This window comes from Silurus aristotelis (genome assembly GCF_946808225.1).
Source record: "Silurus aristotelis genome assembly, chromosome: 9".
In the NCBI taxonomy this organism is placed as follows: domain Eukaryota; kingdom Metazoa; phylum Chordata; class Actinopteri; order Siluriformes; family Siluridae; genus Silurus; species Silurus aristotelis.
In genome coordinates, this window is record NC_139582.1 from 1,738,388 (window position 1) to 1,757,671 (window position 19,284).

The window sequence follows — 19,284 nt, forward strand, 5'->3', positions numbered from 1 at the left end:
TAGGGAGAGAGAGAGAGAGAGAGAGAGAGAGAAGGATAGAGAGAGAGAGAGAGAAGGATAGAGAGAGAGAGAGAGAGAGAGAAGGATAGAGAGAGAGAGAGAGGGAGAAGGATAGAGAGAGAGAGAAAGAGAGAGAGAGAGAGAGAGAAGGATAGAGAGAGAGAGAAAGAGAGAGAGAGAGTCCTCTGGAGAATTATTATTATTATATTTATTTCACTTAATTGTTTATTTTTATTTTTTACTCTATTTCAATTCATTATTTCACAATGTGTATTTCTTTATTTGTAAAATTATATAATAACAATGTTACACTTATATAATAATAATATATATATATATAATATTGTTATTATTAATATTAATACAATTTATTATTATTAATTATATGATTATAAGAAGGCTTTAACTGATCAGAGTGACTCTAATCGCTGCGTTTCCACCGGGGGGCGTAGCGTCACACTTTTCTGTGGCTAAATATTACATTAAGTTCCCGCGGTTTTTAACTATAATGGATTCTGCTTCGGTTCCGAGTTTCACTCCGTCCTTTAATATTCTTCATCATCTTCAGAATACAGTTTTCTTCAGTGTCTGGATATAAGAGTGATTATAATACATCTATTTCCTAGTGGCGCAAATGTAAATTAACATTAGAGTGTGTTTACTGTGGTCATCTTCATCATCATCTTCATCATCACATGGTTTAGTGTAAACACTAATGGTGTATGTTCACTCCTCTGGCTTTTCATTAACCTTTCTGTCCTTTGTGTTGTGCGAGTCCTGTTCATCTGATGTATATGTGTTCAATGGGCTGTGTGTGTGTGTGTGTGTGTGTGTGTGTGTGTGTGTGTGTGTGTGTGTGTGTGTGTGTGTGTGTGTTAGAGAGGTGAAAGCAATAGCTTGAGCGTCCTTGACTTTACAGAAGAGCCCAGCTCTTTTCAGCACCTCTTTGTGTGTGTGTGTGTGTGTGTGTGTGTGTGTGTGCGTGTGTGTGTGTGTGTGTGTGTGTGTGTAAAATCATGTATATGTGAGCATGGAGCATGAATTGATGGCTTGGTGCGATTGCCCTGCTTTAGTATGTGGATGATGGGTTTTGTTCAGGCTGCAGGGTTCATCCTTCTTGTTTTCCCTCCCCCACATTCATTCTCTCTCTCTCTCTCTCTCTCTCTCTCTCTACCTCTCTCTCTCTCTCTCTCTCTCTCTCTCTCTCTCTTCCAGTGTCTTGTCTAAGGAATATCTGGACGTTCAGACACGCATCGGTACAGTGGTGGAGAAACATAAGAGGACACTGGTACCTGGAGAGCCACAGCTGAACATGTGTGATCTGGCAGTCATGGTGAGACCGGAGAGCCCTTTTATCTGTGTGTGTGTGTGTGTGTGTGTGTGTGTGTGTGTGTGTGTGTGTGTGTGTGTGTGTGTGTGTGTGTGTGTGTGTGTGTGTGTGTGTGTGTGTGTGTGTGTGTGAGTGATTTAATAAATGAATCTAAGGCAGAAGATGAATTTTGGAGACAAGCTGGAGAAGAAAAAGAAGGAAGGAAGAACAGCATCAGGAGTTTAACTCCAACAGCTTCATTATTTATAGTGATGCAGGAAACAAACAAACAAACAACAAATAATTAAGTGTGAACTCGAGTAGCAGAATTGTAGATGTTGTATATAAAGCAAAGCATTATTTTGATCCATTCGGTCAGTTTTACTGTGCAAACATCAATAACAGTCAATGCTGAGAACTGAAGCAGACGCAGACGCTACGATACGATAAAGACACGTATGAAGCAGCTACTGACACGATATGATACGATTCCCCTGTTACAATACAGCAAATCATCAACTTACTTAAAAAACTTCTTACTTCTAACTCATTGCCCCTTACACACACACACACACACACACACACACACACGCCTTTATGGTGCGGAAAAGACAAAAAGCTGAAATAAAACCAGACGTTCTTCTCCTGTTGTGTCTGGAGGAAGTTACAGCTCTGCCTCTGCCATGTAAATCTGTATTCTATGTGACTCTATGTGACACGCCTCCGTCTCTGTAGTGTTGCGATGCGTCATATTCACGTAGCAGCAGCGGCGCTGAGAGAACGCACTCGAGATACAGTTTAGTGACGAGAAATCGATCTACATAGACAATTATATATTCTATATAGAAAATGTTTTACCAAGACACAAATGCCAATCTGATCCACACGTCTTTTTTCTTTTTTTATTCGATGCATCACATCATTAACCATTTTTCATTCCTAAATAAAATAGGAAATTATACACAGGCTGCTTTAGTGGTACGTCTTCTTCAGGAGGAATAATCGTACTTCGTGTGAATATTCGTGTTTCAGCTCTTTATTAGGGTTTGGTTGTTTTTGTTCATTTTCTCCTGAGGAACATTATTCTCTCTCGACGTCTGGAGCTGTTTTATTTATTTCCAATTGTGAGCTTCCCGATAATTCGACTTATTTTTTTTTCGTATCCCTTTGTTCTCTGTCTCACCTTTCACCTCAGTGCTGCGCTTTTTTCCCACATATTTTACTGAATATTTGCTAGATTTTTTTTTATGCTTTTTCTTTGAAATGTGGTTTTTGTGGCTTGTGAATGTGGAGTCTGTGCAGTTCTGCAGGCTGTTCACGGATCTCCAGTGTGACAACAGCGCCTCCAAGTGGCCATTCTTTGTATATATTTATTTTCATAAACTGCAAAAGGAAAGGAACGATGCCAGAATGTGCATCTTATTATTTATCATAAATGTGTTTGTTTGTTTGTTTGTTTGTTTGTTTGACAGAATTGGGCTCCACCAGGATGCGAGAAGTTGGGGAAGTGTCTCAAAGCACCACCGTCCAACCCCTGGAAATGTGACTGGCCCCACTGATGCTATAAATATATATAAATAAGTCATAATGGATTATTGTTCAATAAACTCTGATTTCTTTTATTATGAGGAGTTTGAGGACTTTAATTACCTTTATAATGAAAAATCATGTTTCTTTATAATAAGGGAAATTAAAAATTTAATTGCTGGTTTCAATTTAGTTATAATTAATTAAATAAACAAATTAATTAATTATTGATTCTACCCAAATCTCATGTTTATTTTAAATATGTATAAAAAATGGGATGCTTCTAATTAATAATTCAACAATAGTTAAATAATACAATAGTGTGCAAGTAAATCATTTTAGGCTTTTTGTCACGTGACTCACGGACAAAAGCCGTGGTTTAGAATCTAAAAATAATGTAATAATAACAAAGAAATAAAAACAATAATTAAACAATTATTTAAAAAAAAAGATATGATTATTATTACTAATAATAATAATAATAAACAGGAAGAAGAAAACACTTAATAATTTATAATATATATAAAAAAAAAAAACGTTTTAAATAAACAAACATATAATTGTAAATTAATAAGAAACAACAATAATAATGATGTATTTGGTTTTCTAGACAAAACGTGATTTATTTATTTCAATAGTTCGGTAATTATTTATTTATTGAATATAGCTGAAAATAGTTCATTAATTATTATTTGAGAAAAATATAAAGGGTTTTTTTTGGGTGCCAAATGCGACGTTCACCGATTTCCAAAAAAATCACAATGTATATTAGTGAGGTCCAAATAAACACAGGGGTGTGTTTAGTTTTGCTCAGTCACCATCCAGAGCTGATTTATAACTGTGTACTGTATAATCTACTCTTCTAATCACAAGCACTACACTGTAATCCATCACGTGGTCCCGAACTCTTACACACACACACACACACACACACACACATGCAGGACATCTACAGCAAGTGGATAGAAGATAGTGAGGACCACCACCATCCCAACAATGGACTCTTCTGCTCCTTGAATGCAAACACAGTGAATGACCGGTTTACCACTGTTCCTTCCTTGGAGCACTTCTGATAGATTCTGACCACTGCAGACCAGGAACATCCCACAAGAGCTGCAGTTTTGGAGATGCTCTGACCCAGACGTCTAGACGTCTCAATTTATCAAACTTGCTCAAATCCTTACGCCCATTTTTCCTGCTTCTAACATCAACTTTGAGAACAAAATGTTCACCTGCTGCCTAATAATTAAATCCACCCACCAACAGCAGCCATGATGAAGATCATCAGTGTTCTTCACTTCACCACTCAGAATGTTATGATGTCATCTGTTTGTTATATATCTCCATTCCTGTCTTCTTCTTCTGTAGATATTATACAGCATATATACAATATTTTATAGTATTTTATAGTAAATATATAAATAATGTATACACGCTGGAGAGGTGGAGAAGAGCCTGGAGAGGTGGAGGTACCCGCTGGAGAGAAGAGGAATGAAAGTCAGTAGGAGTAAGACAGAGTACATGTGTGTGAATGAGAGGGAGGGCAGTGGAGGGGTGCGGTTGCAGGGAGAAGAGGTGGAGAAGGTGGAGGAGTTCAGGTACCTGGGGTCAACAGTGCAAAGTAATGGAGAGTGTGTTAGAGAAGTGAAGAAAAGAGTGCAGGCAGGGTGGAGTGGGTGGAGAAGAGTGATAGCAGGAGTGATCTGTGATAGAAGAGTATCTGTGAGAGTGAAAGGGAAAGTTTATAGGACTGTGGTGAGACCTGAGATGTTGTATGGATTAGAGACAGTGGCATTGAGTAAAAGACAGGAGGTGGAGCTGGAGGTAGCAGAGCTGAAGATGTTGAGATGTTCGTTAGGAGTGATGACGATGGACAGGATTATAAATGAGTTTATTAGAGGGACAGCGCATGTAGGACGTTTTGGAGACAAGGTGAGGGAGGCGAGATTGAGATGGTTTGGACATGTGCAGAGGAGGGACATGGGGTATATCAGTAGGAGAATGCTGAGGATGGAGACACCAGGAAGGAGGAAAAGAGGAAGATCAAGGAGGAGATTTATGGATGTGGTGAGGGAAGACATGCAGGTAGATGGAGTGAAAGAGGAAGATGTAGAGGACAGGAGGGTATGGAGACGGATGATCCGCTGTGGCGCCCCCTAGTGGGAGAAACAGGAAGAGGAAGAATATATATATATATATATATTTTTTTTTTTTTTTCCTATTTTTAAATACTTTAATTATACTTTTTATACTTTATATTTTTATATTGTATTTATATTTACCTGTTGGACGTGTAAAGCATTTTATTACATCTTGTTTCTGTATGAATGTTTTACATTTGAGCTCACACACACACACACACACACACACACACACACACACACACACACACACACACACACACAAACACGAGCGTAACTCTATTCAGTGTTCACCTCTTCTTCAAAAATCTGTCTGTCAAAATCTCACCAGCCAATCAAAGTAAAGCACAGTTAGGCCCCGCCCCCTACACATAGAACGGCAGTGTAACCGGAAACTCGGTGAACGCAGATAACATTTATCATTTTATTATAAAATTATAAAAAATTTATTAGAAACAATCTTTTTAACAGTTTTTATAACTTTATTTTATTCTCATTGCTTTGTCGCAGCCTCTAATAACCGGTACAAAACAGTAATAATTGGGACACAGCCCTATAGGTGTGTTCACTACGTCGGGAGAAGGAAACCGGAAGTGGATTTGAGACGCGTTCCCCGTTTCATCTTACAGTGTGGAACATGGCGGAAGATTTACGTGTAAACAGGCTGGACCTGATCCTGCAGCATGTCAGGAATGTCCCTGATTTTCCCGTCCAGGGCATCGTGTTCAAGTGAGTCTCATTTCCGAGAGAAATGCACACGTGAAGGGTTCTGTACACACGTGTAGGGTTCTGTACACACGTGTAAGTCAAGTCAAGTCAAGTTTATTTGTATAGCGCTTTTCACAACAGACATTGTCTCAAAGCAGCTTTACAGAAAACAACAGTGAAGGTGAAGGTGTGCGTTTGTCCCTGATGAGCAGCCGTGGCGACAGTGGCAAGGAAAAACTCCCTTAGATGATATGAGGAAGAAACCTTGAGAGGAACCAGACTCAAAGGGGAACCCATCCTCATATGGGTGACATCAAGAGTTTGGTCATAAATCTTTCAACAATACAGAACAATTTGTGATCATCATAGATCCAGCATCAGCTTCTCCATGCCAGGGCCTTTAAACACTCGGCATCTACTTCTCCATGATCATCCATAGGTCCATAATCTTCACGAGGTGGGACGTGACTGGAGCTGGCCAAACCTCAGGATGCCTCGGGATGGGGAGAGAAAGAGAAGCAGTGGAGAGGAATTAGCGTAGCTGCTGTTCATGATATTAACAGCACAAGTTGATAATGTGCATGTGATCAGATGTTCTGGAGCACAAGGTTGTGATGTGATGTGTGTGATGTGTGTTATGTGTAGGCTTTGCTAAAAAGATATGTTTTTAATCTGCACTTAAACTGAGAGAGTGTATCTGAACCCCGAACACTGTCAGGAAGACTATTCCAGAGTTTAGGAGCTAAATGTGAAAATGCTCTACCGCCTTTAGTGGACTTTGCTATTCTAGGAACTACTAGAAGCCCAGAGTTTTGAGATCTCAGGGAGCGTGACGGATTGTAGCGTGTTAAGAGACTGGATAGATACATGGGAGCCAAACCATTTAGTGCTTTATAAGTGAGTAGCAGTAGTTTGTAGTCTATTCGAAACTTAATAGGAAGCCAATGTAGGGACGATAAGATTGGGGTTATATGATCGTATTTTCTTGACCTAGTAAGAACTCTTGCTGCCGCATTCTGAACTAACTGAAGCTTGTTTATTAATGATGCAGGACATCCACCTAGTAATGCATTACAGTAGTCTATTCTAGAGGTCATAAACGCATGGACGAGCTTCTCTGCATCAGATATAGATAACATATTTCTTAGCTTAGAAATATTTCTAAGGTGAAAGAAGGCTGTTTTTGTAACTTGATTGATGTGATTTTTAAAAGATAAGTTGCTGTCTAAAATAACTCCCAGGTCTTTTACCGTTGAACTAGTAGTTACAGAACAACCGTCTAAATGCAGGCTGAGATGCTGGAGCTTCTGTGTACTATTTTTTGGGCCGATGAGCAAAATCTCCGTTTTATCAGAATTTAATAGCAGAAAGTTATGGGTCATCCAATCTCTTAATGTAGGGTTCTGTACACACATCTAGGGTTCTGTATACACGTGTAAGGTTCTGTACACACATCTAGGGTTCTGTACACACATCTAGGGTTCTGTACACACGTGTAGGGTTCTGTACACACGTGTAGGGTTCTGTACATACATCTAGGGTTCTGTATACACGTGTAAGGTTCTGTACACACACCTAGGGTTCTGTACACACACCTAGGGTTCTGTACACACGTGTAAGGTTCTGTACACACATCTAGGGTTTCTGTACACACATCTAGGGTTCTGTACACACGTGTAAGGTTCTGTACACACATCTAGGGTTTCTGTACACACATCTAGGGTTCTGTATACACGTGTAAGGTTCTGTACACACATCTAGGGTTTCTGTACACACATCTAGGGTTCTGTATACACGTGTAAGGTTCTGTACACACATCTAGGGATTCTGTACACACGTGTAAGGTTCTGTACACACATCTAGGGTTCTGTATACACGTGTAAGGTTCTGTACACACATCTAGGGTTCTGTACACACATCTAGGGTTCTGTACAAACGTGTAAGGTTCTGTACACACATCTAGGGTTCTGTATACACGTGTAAGGTTCTGTACACACATCTAGGGTTCTGTACAAACGTGTAAGGTTCTGTACACACATCTAGTGTTCTGTATACACGTGTAAGGTTCTGTACACACATCTAGGGTTCTGTATACACGTGTAAGGTTATGTACACACATCTAGGGTTCTGTTTACACGTGTAAGCTTTGTACACACATCTAGGGTTCTGTATACACGTGTAAGGTTCTGTACACACATCTAGGGTTCTGTATACACGTGTAAGGTTCTGTACACACATCTAGGGTTTCTGTACACACATCTAGGGTTCTGTATACACGTGTAAGGTTCTGTACACACATCTAGGGATTCTGTACACACGTGTAAGGTTCTGTACACACATCTAGGGTTCTGTATACACGTGTAAGGTTCTGTACACACATCTAGGGTTCTGTACACACATCTAGGGTTCTGTACAAACGTGTAAGGTTCTGTACACACATCTAGGGTTCTGTATACACGTGTAAGGTTCTGTACACACATCTAGGGTTCTGTACACACATCTAGGGTTCTGTACAAACGTGTAAGGTTCTGTACACACATCTAGGGTTCTGTATACACGTGTAAGGTTCTGTACACACATCTAGGGTTCTGTATACACGTGTAAGGTTATGTACACACATCTAGGGTTCTGTTTACACGTGTAAGCTTTGTACACACATCTAGGGTTCTGTATACACGTGTAAGGTTCTGTACACACATCTAGGGTTCTGTATACACGTGTAAGGTTCTGTACACACATCTAGGGTTCTGTATACACGTGTGAGGTTCTGTACACACGTGTAGGGTCCAGGCTCAGCGTGCTCTCAGGTGAGAAGTGAATGATTGATTGGAGTTGATTCTAATCTGCTTCACGTTTATTTCAGGGATATTTGCCCGATTCTGAAGGAACCCAAAGCCCTGGCTGCAGTTATCGATCTGTTTGAGGAGCATGTGAGGCAGAAGCATCCACACACTGAACTCATCGTGGGTGAGACTTGGACTTTACTAACACCTTCTGTACAAATGTCTACAAGATGTTACACTAGATCTTGTTTAGAGTCCCCTGAGGAGTCCCCTTATGAACTCTAAAAAGAAGCTCTGAAGAAGAAAACCAGAGCAATCTAGTAGCGACAGTGAAGGACATGTTGGTCTTCAGTAAAATGAACATGTTCCTTTCATGAAACCTTACTGGAGCTCTGTAGTCATGTGAGATTTGTAGGAAGACAGGCCGATGTTCTGTAGCTGATTTGAGATGTTCCTGCACATAGCAGTCTATTGGGAACAAATTTAGAAGGTTCTCCTTAGGTGCCATAGGAAAATTTTCCCTGAGGAAGCTGGATGGGGTCTGGGTGATGAATCTGCAAAGAAGAACCGGGAAAGAGAACCTGAAAAACAAGAACAGTGTGGTTTATAATGCACTCATGGTATGAACGTGAAGCTCCAGAACGTCTCACCACAGACTTTATGACCATTATTTCATCCGTTTTCCCCGGTGATCCTGCTGCATGCTGAAACACACAGCAGTGACCACACACACTTTCAGACCAAACGAGAAGCAGTTGTTACTGCTAAGAAGTCGGACAAGGGCGAGATCATCAATCAGTGTGACATTGCTGTGGAGGTGAAGGGATGAGGGAAATGTCTCCTCTAACACTTCTGGAAATAAAGAAGAGGAACATGCAGCACATTCTGTGCCATTAGAGCCTTTTGTTGATGTATAATTTAAAACTGGATGAAGTCGATCAGGTCAAACTTGTAGGTCAGATGCGGAGGTAGTATAGTGCTGGGGGCACGGAGAAGTGGTGGTGGAGCTCAGGGATGCTGAATGTTCCTGTTAGAGATTTGTAATAGCCTACAGCCTGAATATAATTCTATCAAGCTGAGGGAGCCATAAGTTGGTGGTATGGAATAAAATTGGGTGTGTTCCAGGATTGGGCATGTGTTCTATTTAAAGGTCGACCGACGGATAGTTTTTCCGGGTTGCGTAATACAGCCTCTAGAGGCTAATCACTGTTACCACGTGCTGTATATCGTGCTTTAAGTGTATTTTTTATTTTATTTTATTTTTATATATATATATATATAAAAAAATTTGATTCTTTTGATTTTTTTGATTTTTATTTTTTTGGTAATCTAATATAAACCTCGACTTGAACAGCTGAGGCGACCCCGGATCGTAAGACTGCCCCCACATGCCTGTTTGTTAGGAACTGACCATTTTTGGTGCGTCACTTTATTCGCAACACTTCTTACCCTGAAGCCTCCATCACTCTAAAACAGGATGAATCCGGACTCATCCGACCACATGACCTTTTTTTAATTAGATCAGAGTCCAATCTTTTTTGTCGCAAAATTGAAGCCTTTTATTGCTTATTGCTGACTTGTCAGGTTCAGTGGTATATTGCTTAATAACCAAGGGACTTATTCCGAGTAATTCCGATCATCTGATGTTCATCCACATGTTTAAAGCTGTTGAATGAATTGAAAGCTACAGCCTGGGGTTTCTGTGCACAGTCACAGTTCCTTTTTCTCCATGACGTCACTATTTTTTTTGGGATTGTTTTGCAGGTCTGGAAGCTCGTGGTTTTTTATTTGGGCCACTTCTGGCACAGAGATTGGGAATCGGCTTTATCTTGGTGCGAAAGAAAGGGAAACTTCCTGGTCCGACAGTGTCTGTAGGGTACACCCTGGAGTACGCCAAGGTGAGGATCCTTGTGTTTGTCTCTCAGTTCTAATCAAATACACCTTTTTTTAGGAGAATTTTCACATTTTGGAGCAAGAATACATAAACAATAGTTCCTACACACACACACACACACACACACACACACACACACACACACACACGAGTACCTTTACAGATGGGGAAAAAAATAAAGCCAGTAATGTGTATGACATGATGGTTAAAGCAGAAGTTGTCCAAAGGAAAGAAATGGCAAGATATTAAAACGTATCCCAATGTACAAGATCCCACATTTAGAGACCACCATGTTCCTTCATAAGTGCTGCTAAGAAAATCCCAGGTCAGGGGTAACATAAATGGGCACCTGCTCCATGGAATATCCAGTCAGGTCCATAAAATATACGGGTGTTGACATTTTTTTTTCTCAGCTACTATTCAGGTGTGAATAGTGGATTGTGATTGGCTGATTGGGGCTAACGAGGGGACAGTTGCACTGAAATAAACCATCCCTATGATGCAAATATCAAAACATCCCATATGTATGGTTTTGTGAGGACCGTATAAGAGCAAACATTCAATCAACTGAAGTAAAATCAAACCACACCAGACGACACTCCGAAACGCGGACAGTACAGAAGCAGCCCATGAGACAATCCCGTACCTGTTGGAACCACATGGAGTGATGGGAAGAACCACTGGAAAGGTCTCACGGGACCTCCAGATCCAGACACTGATGTGAAAGGTTCAATTTAAAGTAATGCCATTAGTAAGGAGAGCACCTGAAGCCACAACGCTCGAGTCAGACCAGCGACTGATTCCAGCACGGAGGAGCGTGTTGCTGTCTGAGAAAGAAGAGAGGAAAGGGGTGTGGCACATTCCATCAAGTCGTTCATTATATGACCGAATCTTCTGATTGTAGCATGTATTTATCTGGTTTTTAGATTCTCTTCTCCGGTGTATGATAAAAGCTCAAGTGTAGGATCATGATGTGCTTCTTTTTCAACATCCCATTCCACATTTAGTCTCCATTTGCTCTTATAACAACCTCCGTAGATCTTCATGGAGCTGGATTTGTGCTCAAGTTCAGGTCTCCTAGTTCAAGCGGAGGCAAAATTCTATGCTCCAGGATCTAGAGACGTTCCTACACAATTGTGTGCCTTCAGATCTGTGAGCCTCATGTAGCTGGAAAAGTCGGGTGTCCTAATACTTTCGGCCATATCGTTAGATTTTAAACCCAGACCAGAAGCAGCGATATTCTGAAGATAACGTGAACACGTGCTGTGACGCCCTGCTTGCACGATCGTGTGGATGAGCGTGAGTGCTGCGTCAGGTTCTGAAGAGCATTTTAGTTAATAAATGATGAAACCCCCTGGCTGATATGGTGGTGGTGCTGGAAGCTCAACGATAAGAATCTGAACTTCTAACTGCTCGTTCAGATTGTCATTTATTAATAAGTCGCACAAAGTGCACAAAGCCAGCTACATGATGATCTGCTTTACGTGGTTTGGAAGTGTGTGGAAGATCTCCTGCTGTAGAGCTCTGACCCCAATGAAGACCTTTTGGGATGATTGTGAACGCTGACCGCACCCCAGGCCTCCTGACCTCCTCAACTTCATCAGGACCAGACTTTATTAACACGTTCGTAGCGGAATGACTCTCAGATCTCTCGGAATGACTAAATGTGGAATGGGAGGTTCAAATGGAAGCACATACGGAACTGTCCACAAACTTTTGGCCATAGTGTCTTTTCCGAAAGTACTAGTGATGATTTATTGAATTGTATTTTTTCTTGATTGTGTGTTTTTAAAGGTTTTAAGACAATTTGCAGCATGTTGAAGTGAAGCAGTGAGCAGAGTTTGGAGAACTCTGATGAAACCATGGTCATGATCATCTCATTATTCTGTTGTGGTTGTGTATCGCAGGCCGAGGCGGAGATTCAGGCTGACGCTGTACAACCGGGACAGAAAGTTCTCCTCATCGACGACCTGCTGGCTACAGGAGGTGTGTAGATCTGCAAGCGTTCCTCGATACGCTCAGCATGTGTGTTTCTCATCCCTGCATAAGTGAAACCTTCTCTCTCAAACCACAGAGAAGAGACGAGAGCTTCATCTAGTGCTCAGGGATCAGAGGAGTATCCGCTAAAGACAGTGAGCGGGACGTGACCCCCAAACCCATGATGACAAAGTGAAAACTAAATTCTAGAAATGCCTAAAATTTTCCATAAGTGTTCAGACTCTTTACTCTGTAAGCTTTACACACCAGGATTTAGGGATCTTCTGCCATTCTTTATGGGAAATCCTTTCATGCTGGTGCAGGTTGGATGGGGAATGTCAAGATGTTCGATATATAACATTGATGATCGCCATCATTTTGTCCTCAAAGATGTTAGAAGCAGAAAAAATGGGTGAGTGTAGGGATTTGTTTGTTTAACTAATTGTGACGTTTAGACGACTGGGTCAGAACATCTCCAAAACTCCAACTCTTGTCTGCAGTGTTCAGTATCTACGTCCAGACATCAGCAAAAGATCCATTTGGTGTCCTGATGATGCATTCAGGTGGTGATTTTGTGGCCAGCTAGTGTGTGTCCTGAACACACACACACGTGGAGTTCTGGCTGTGGAATTCAGACGTTCTCCGTCCCCATTATAACTACTGCCCTGTGTGTTCCTCAGGAACGTTGCATGCAGCGTGCGAGCTGCTGAAGATGCAGAAGGCTGAGATACTCGGCTGCTTGGTGGTGATCGAGCTGAAGGACCTCAGCGGGGCAGAAAAACTCCCCGTCCCCGTCTTTTCTCTTTTACAGTGCTGAACCAAGACGCATTCCACATGTCCACAGAGCAAGAAGTACACGTGCATCTGGTTGATTTTATTATTTTTTTGTCTGTATTTAGTCTTTTTTTTTATTACGTTTGCACTCAATAGGAAACGATGTGTTCACGTGTCACAGACGTAGCGATCCTCACGCCTCCAGCTGAGATATGAACAGTGCTCTGCTGTAACTGTTTTTTTATATGCATATTGTTCTTGCAGGAGATATGATGCATGCACATGTGATTGTTTACAATATTCGTCCTGGACTTGAATTTTGTAGAATTCGTACGGAAAAGAAAATCTTATAATGGTGTCAAATGTGCGTCTCGCATGGTCCTAGTTTCACTCGGGTTCATGTCCACTTGGCCATCAGCAGGCCTCATTTATCAACCATTTAATTACAAATTGCACGTAAACTTGCCACGTTTACACACGTTTTAGGGAAAAGGCTGATTTACTTCTTATAAGGAGTAGAGGGAATAAATTTTAGGCTGCTTAAAACTTTTTTTATTAATTATTTGCTAATTAACGATGAGCAAAACACCGACATGCACACAATCCATCTACATTCATGATAAAGTCTCTGTTTAATCCCAAAACCTTGAATAAAATGTATCCTTGTGCTTCATTTTTCACACCATGTAAAAAAAATTTTTTTTTATCTAAGATTACAAGAATAAAAGATTTTATGACCATGGTAATTTGTGACCTTATTTGCACAACAGCGCCCTCTATGTAAAATTCTCTTCTGTACAGTTTATACACTATAAGCTTTGTGGCAAGTCTGAAAATTATTCACTGAAAGTTCTGGAATAATCTAAACTGTTAAAATCAGAGTTCAGACGGAGTTGGAAAACAGCTTGTTTATTAAATGTCCATTCATCAAATTAGACTCGACTCGTCCAATGAGCTTCTACTGGACCCTCAAGTCTCGAACATGAGCTCAAAAAAAGAAACTTTAACAAACTGTTCAAGATGATAAAAAAAAAACAAAAAAAAAAAAAACACTATGCACACCAACTGCTACATCCAGTTATAAACAATGCTCTCACACACTCCCACTTCTCTATCCATCAATCCATCTCCTGACCTTCAGAACATGGAGGAACTCACACAAAACAGTAAATCGTCCCATTGCGCATGCCATCCTCAAAACCTCTCTTCTTCCTTCATCTTCTGATTCAGCTTCTCCAGAACCAGGTTCATGTTGGTGTTCTTGTTCAGCTTGAGGTAAAAGTCCTTTCTGATGGGATGGAGCGAGAGCCACTCCGGAGCCAGCTCCACCAGCAGACGCAGATGTTTCTCCATTTCACCTGATTGAAAAAATAAATCCATAAATAAGACGTATAAAAAAAAATCTCTTCTCTGCGTACCTCTGATGGAGGACTCACCTGCGCTGAGAGAAGAGCGATAGCTGCCGATCATGCGATTACAGGCCAGCTCCATGATCAGCGCCGGCTTCTTCTCCGCTACAAAGACGTTCCTCAGGATCCTGGCCATCTCCGGCAGGCGTGACATCATCCCCAGACGCTCCTCCTGCTCGGGTTTCCGGGTCATCGCCGCCTGCAGCTTTTGAGCCTCTTTAGCCCGGATCTGAGAAAATAAAAAAAAAATAATAAACCCAGGAAATTCTCTGGTTGAAACTAAATTTCTCCACCCAGAGGAGACACCTACCCTCTGTAGCAGGGACTGAGATACTCCTTTGAGGGCACCAGGAGTCTGGATGGGTGTCGTCGCTGGTTTTAACGTTGCTCCCGGAGCCTCGCTGTCTTTTGAACACGCCGCCTCGGCCGTCTTCAAGGCCATGTTGGCCAAAGCCTTCTCCATCTGAGAAAAGAGCCGGAGAACATCGTTACTTTGATCTCGGAGAACAAAAAAAGTGTTTGGGTATGTAGACAGAAGGTGTGCTGAAAAGGCGTGAAGATTTCAGCTCATGCCTCGGCATTACATTTACCTTCGGGGTCATGAGGGCACGAGCTCTGTCCAGAACTTCCTGAGCCGTGGTGAGCTTCTCGGTCTGTGGAGGCTGCGGAAAGTCGCTGGGCAGGATGTTGGGCACCTCGTCCACGTTGAATTTGGGGTGCCAGCGGGTCAATTTATCATCAGGGACCACTACAGGGGGGTTCAGCGAAGCTAGGAAGACCTGCAAGACATTATTTAGATCAGTGACGCAACAGAACCCACTTGATCCGTACGGATCCTGAGCCACTCGTGTGGTATGTGGTTCTTCCTCAAACTGTTACCACAAACGTGGAGATGGAAAAGCATGAACTTTCAACTAGGAGACCCAAACCTGTTCCAGCACCACAATACCCCTGTGTGCACCATGTTCCACAAAATCTAGTGGAACATCTTCCCAGAAGAGTGAAGGTTCTTATAAGAGCAAATTGGGATCTAAAAGTGGATGAATCCTGACCTTATGGTGTCCCTTGACGATTTCAACCAGGTTCTGATGAAATGTGCTTCTCCTCTCCAGCAGACGATTAGCAGACAGGACAGGACGGACGCCGTGCGTTCCTGGAGTAAACAAAAAGCTCTTGAGTACAGGATTGTGTGTGTGTGTGTGTGTGTGTGTGTGTAGTAGATAAAAGCAGACAGTAAGGAGGTCGTCACCTTCGTCGATGAGCGGCTCCACGGTGAGCTGGTAGGTGGATTTCTTCAGCGTGGAGCTGAAGGTCGGGATGTTTTTCTCCTGCCGTAAGACGTAGGCTGTAGGAAAAACCGTCTTGATCTGTCCGATGTGAGATTCTTCAAAACGCCTGGAGAACGAAAGTGTTTTGATCCAATTGAGCTCAAAAAGCATTTTCCAGGTATAGAAGAAATAATAATAATAAACATCACAAAAATGAAAAGATCTTAAAACTTAAACCAGGATGGTGTTTAAGATTTAAAAACACAATGAGGAGTGATTTCAACATGAAGTCATCTTACTTGTGCATCATGTCTTGGACTCCTTGTTTGACCTTGGCGAAGGTGACCGTCTCCGAGCGGTTGAAGAGCATGCCGACGATGGTGTCCATGCTGCGGAACATTTCTGCTAAGACCTTGTATTTGAAGGGCAGCGTGAGGCCTGGAGGAACGTCCTGAGCTAGTGTGTGGTAGCGCTGATACGCAGGAAGCTTTTCACTGAAATAAATAAATAAAAATACCAATGGTTGTGATTAAGATGTGAAGGAACCTGATGGATGATCAGAGTTTGGATTGAGAAAATGGTAAAACTCCTCCTTGTGGTTCGAGTTCATATTTTAGGCAAAACGTCTGACCAACGAAATGCATTTCGAGAACATGATCGTGAAATAAATAAATAAATTACCCTTCATCCACTTTGTGGTCTCGTTCCTCCTCTTTGCTTCTCTCCTCCTCCCTCTGCTGTGCTTTGGCTGCGAGCTCTCTGGCGTTGTCCAGTCGGGCTTTGAGCTCAGCGAGAGCAGACACGGGCGCCGGGTTCGGGGAACTCGTCTCCTCGGCGCGTCCTTTCAGCTTCTGCAGACGAGCCTTCAACGAAGCCACGTCGTCTCTGGAAAACGTTTTCTGGAAGATGTCAGAAACACAGCAGCTGATCAGGACGAATCGGGGGAACGAAGAAAACCCTGTGGTCAAATGGAACTCCGTGCCGCGTACCTTGTTTGCGTTAGACTGCGTGGGAGCGCTCACGGTGTTCGCAGGTGAGGCTTTCGAACCTACACCTTTCTGATCTTTCGGGACGGCCGGAATGACAGGTTCCTACGTACAAAACATCAGGGGTGAGCAGATCATCATCTGATCAGTGATGAAGTTGTACTTATTGTTTAATAAACCAGTGAATTTTTATTTTATATAAAAAGGTGATCTCGGGGCGGTCAATCAATTAAAATATTTAAATCGTGATTAATCACATGATTGGCACCTTAAATTAATACTTTTCAGGTTTTTAATACTCTGAACAAAAATATTGATGCTTTATGCAAATGTATGCAAATGTTTATTATTAATGAAGACTAAATATTCATGCAAACGTTTTAAAGTAATTGTGGCTTTTTAAATGAAGTAAATCATCAGGACACCAAACGGATCGTGTTCTGATCGGCGTTTGGTGTATCTACTGATCAACATACAGTTCAGCATCAGCAGAACATTCTGGAGGAATAAATGATGAAGAAACTCCAGACTTGAACTCACCACAACACACGTGACCTCATTTACATGATTTATTTTGAAGCTCATGATCATTGTAATAGATCAGTGTTTGAGTCATTAATATCATCATATTAATAGATCAGTGTGCTGAGAGTCACATTCGAGTCTTTTCACATAAACTGAGGTGATTAAGTGAAGAGTCTTGTGATAAAAATGATAATAGGAACATTATAGTTATAATAAATCACTACTTTGGATACTTTAGTAGAAGGCAAAAACTTTTGTACTTTTACTGGAGTGATATTTGATCTCTTTTTAACTCAACGACGCGGTTTGTAGCAGTGAGAACTTTAGAATTAGGAAGAACTCAAAACTTCTTCAAAGTCCAGATTCTTATTAGTTCGTCTCGCTGAAATATCGCGAGATTACGGTTCGGTCCGAATCCAATATGGCCGCCCAGACGAATACAAACGTTTGTTAGGATTTGATTGAAAGCTGAAATAAATATCGATAAAAAAAATCATTTGATAGTTTTCACGATAAATCGATACCTTTTCGGTTTCCTCATGTTTGGAAAGCACGAGCTTCTTCCTGGCTGTTTTCTTCCCGGTCTCCTCGGCGCTCCTGGCCGTGTCCAGCTGCTTCGTGGCCGCCAACCGGAGCCTCTTTTTCGCCGTGCTGTGCTGCTCGGTGGCGGAGGAGAACACGGCCGAGCTGAGATCGAACTCCGCCTCAGTAGAATTCCTTTTCGGGGTCCGGGGACACTCGGGCTCCTTCTCCGAGCTCCGGAGCTCCGTCTTGCCCTCGGAGTGATCGGGTGCAGACACGGCCTCATCGATCACCCGGAGGAACTCCTCCTGTACGTGCCGGAGCTGTTCGGGGTCCTCGATGAGCGGTGTGCGTGCGGAGCGGCTGCTCCTCTGCGGCTTTCTCCTTGTTGTTGTTGTGGAGATGTTCCTCTCAGACACCTTCTCCTCTCCAGCGCCTGGTTTTTGGGACTTCGATCGCAGGGTTCGTTCGACACCTGCTCTCTTGGACTGTGAGAAATAATCAGTGACCCGAGCCTGAGCCATGGCTGCCTGTGAAACAAGCAGAAACCCACCAGAGAACCACCGCAGACCTGCAGCTTGTGGAACTGTTGAACAAACTTCACCCACCGTACACTATAAAACTTTGCCGCGAAATGCTACCACGTGACCTTTGTAGTCAGGGTCTAGACGCGCTCAGAGCTCTCTGATTGGTCGTCGCGTTGATCAAACGCCGTGCACGCATGCATGTGATTGGACGCGAGGGGTTTACGTTGCAACGTGAGTTCCGATTGGCTGCCTGGTTTGAGGGGATTGTCGTCTATCTCGTCCTAAAGCCCGTTGGTTTGCATTCCTGTATAGTGTAGGGAGTAAGAAAACAAAACAAAAAATAATATATAATAATAAAAACAAATGTGTGTGTGTGTGTGTGTGTGTATATATATATATATATATATATATATATATATATATATATATATATATATATATATATGTACCCACATTGTCCACATTATTAGGAACACACGACTACATACACTATATGTCCAAAAGTATTGGGACACCCAATCCATATGTGGTTCCTTCCCACACTATTGTATCAGGTGTCTTTGGATGCAGTATCATGAAATTATCCCTTTATTTGAACCAGGAGACCCAAAACCTGTTCCAGCATGACGACGCCCCTGTGCACAAAGCCAGCTCCTTTAAGATCTGCTTTACATGAGTTTTAAGTGTGTGGAAGATCTCCTGCTATAGAGCTCAAAACCCTTTTGTACACATTTGGGATGAATGTAAATGCTGACTGCACCCCAGACCTCCTCACCTCCTCACCTACATCAGTACCTGACTTTACTAACACCCTTGTAGCTGAATGAGCACAAATCTCCATAAAATCTAGTGGAACATTTTCCCAGAAGTGCGGAGCTCATTATAAGAGCAAATGGAGACTACATGTAGAATGAGACCCTCAAAAAGAAGCTCA

General features: G+C 42.0%; 3 protein-coding genes across 5 annotated transcripts in view; 2 read left to right on the top strand and 1 right to left on the bottom strand.

Moving 5' to 3' along the window:
- galns (galactosamine (N-acetyl)-6-sulfatase) overlaps positions 1–3,078 on the top strand; it is a 26,349-nt gene extending 23,271 nt beyond the window's left edge. Inside the window, exons 13-14 of one of the 2 annotated variants that reach the window (XM_083550126.1) lie at positions 1,216–1,333; positions 2,782–3,078. In XM_083550126.1, coding sequence (XP_083406252.1) covers positions 1,216–1,333; positions 2,782–2,868 — 205 coding nt within the window. In that variant the 3' untranslated portion in view covers positions 2,869–3,078. Of the gene's footprint in view, positions 1–1,215; positions 1,387–1,463; positions 1,633–2,781 lie in introns of those variants that run through there. The other variant, XM_083550125.1, reaches the window with a different exon arrangement.
- A 2,232-nt stretch (positions 3,079–5,310) lies between these two features.
- On the top strand, positions 5,311–13,853 carry aprt (adenine phosphoribosyltransferase). Of its 2 annotated transcripts, none has more exons than XM_083550193.1 (6): positions 5,311–5,376; positions 5,607–5,706; positions 8,549–8,652; positions 10,233–10,366; positions 12,270–12,348; positions 13,020–13,853. In XM_083550193.1, the coding sequence occupies exons 2-6, from the start codon at positions 5,615–5,617 to the stop codon at positions 13,154–13,156; spliced, it is 546 nt and encodes a 181-aa protein (XP_083406319.1). In that variant the 5' UTR covers positions 5,311–5,376; positions 5,607–5,614; the 3' UTR covers positions 13,157–13,853. The 2 variants fall into 2 exon arrangements, with proteins under 2 accessions (XP_083406319.1, XP_083406318.1); XM_083550192.1 differs by having other exon boundaries at positions 5,352–5,376; positions 5,488–5,706.
- Positions 13,854–14,006: 153 nt separating this feature from the next.
- cdt1 (chromatin licensing and DNA replication factor 1) lies at positions 14,007–18,477 on the bottom strand. Its single transcript, XM_083550182.1, has 10 exons — positions 17,826–18,477; positions 16,780–16,881; positions 16,472–16,689; positions 16,090–16,284; positions 15,772–15,917; positions 15,575–15,675; positions 15,113–15,301; positions 14,833–14,985; positions 14,550–14,751; positions 14,007–14,471 (listed from the first exon to the last, which is right to left on the bottom strand). Exons 1-10 carry the CDS (start codon positions 18,345–18,347, stop codon positions 14,308–14,310), a joined length of 1,992 nt encoding a protein of 663 aa, XP_083406308.1. The 5' UTR covers positions 18,348–18,477; the 3' UTR covers positions 14,007–14,307.
- Positions 18,478–19,284: the final 807 nt, after the last annotated feature.

Bases quoted from the DNA above. Each gene is read 5' to 3' on its own strand.
- cdt1 (XM_083550182.1), bottom strand. From the start codon at position 18,347: ATGGCTCAGGCTCGGGTCACTGATTATTTCTCACAGTCCAAGAGAGCA. The intron at 16,882-17,825 runs GTATCGATTTAT...TTTTGTACGTAG, and splicing joins AACATGAGGAAACCGAAAAG to GAACCTGTCATTCCGGCCGT. The intron at 15,918-16,089 runs GTAAGATGACTT...TTCGTTCTCCAG, and splicing joins GTCCAAGACATGATGCACAA to GCGTTTTGAAGAATCTCACA.
- aprt (XM_083550193.1), top strand. From the start codon at position 5,615: ATGGCGGAAGATTTACGTGTAAACAGGCTGGACCTGATCCTGCAGCAT. The intron at 5,707-8,548 runs GTGAGTCTCATT...CGTTTATTTCAG, and splicing joins GTCCAGGGCATCGTGTTCAA to GGATATTTGCCCGATTCTGA. The intron at 8,653-10,232 runs GTGAGACTTGGA...ATTGTTTTGCAG, and splicing joins ACACACTGAACTCATCGTGG to GTCTGGAAGCTCGTGGTTTT.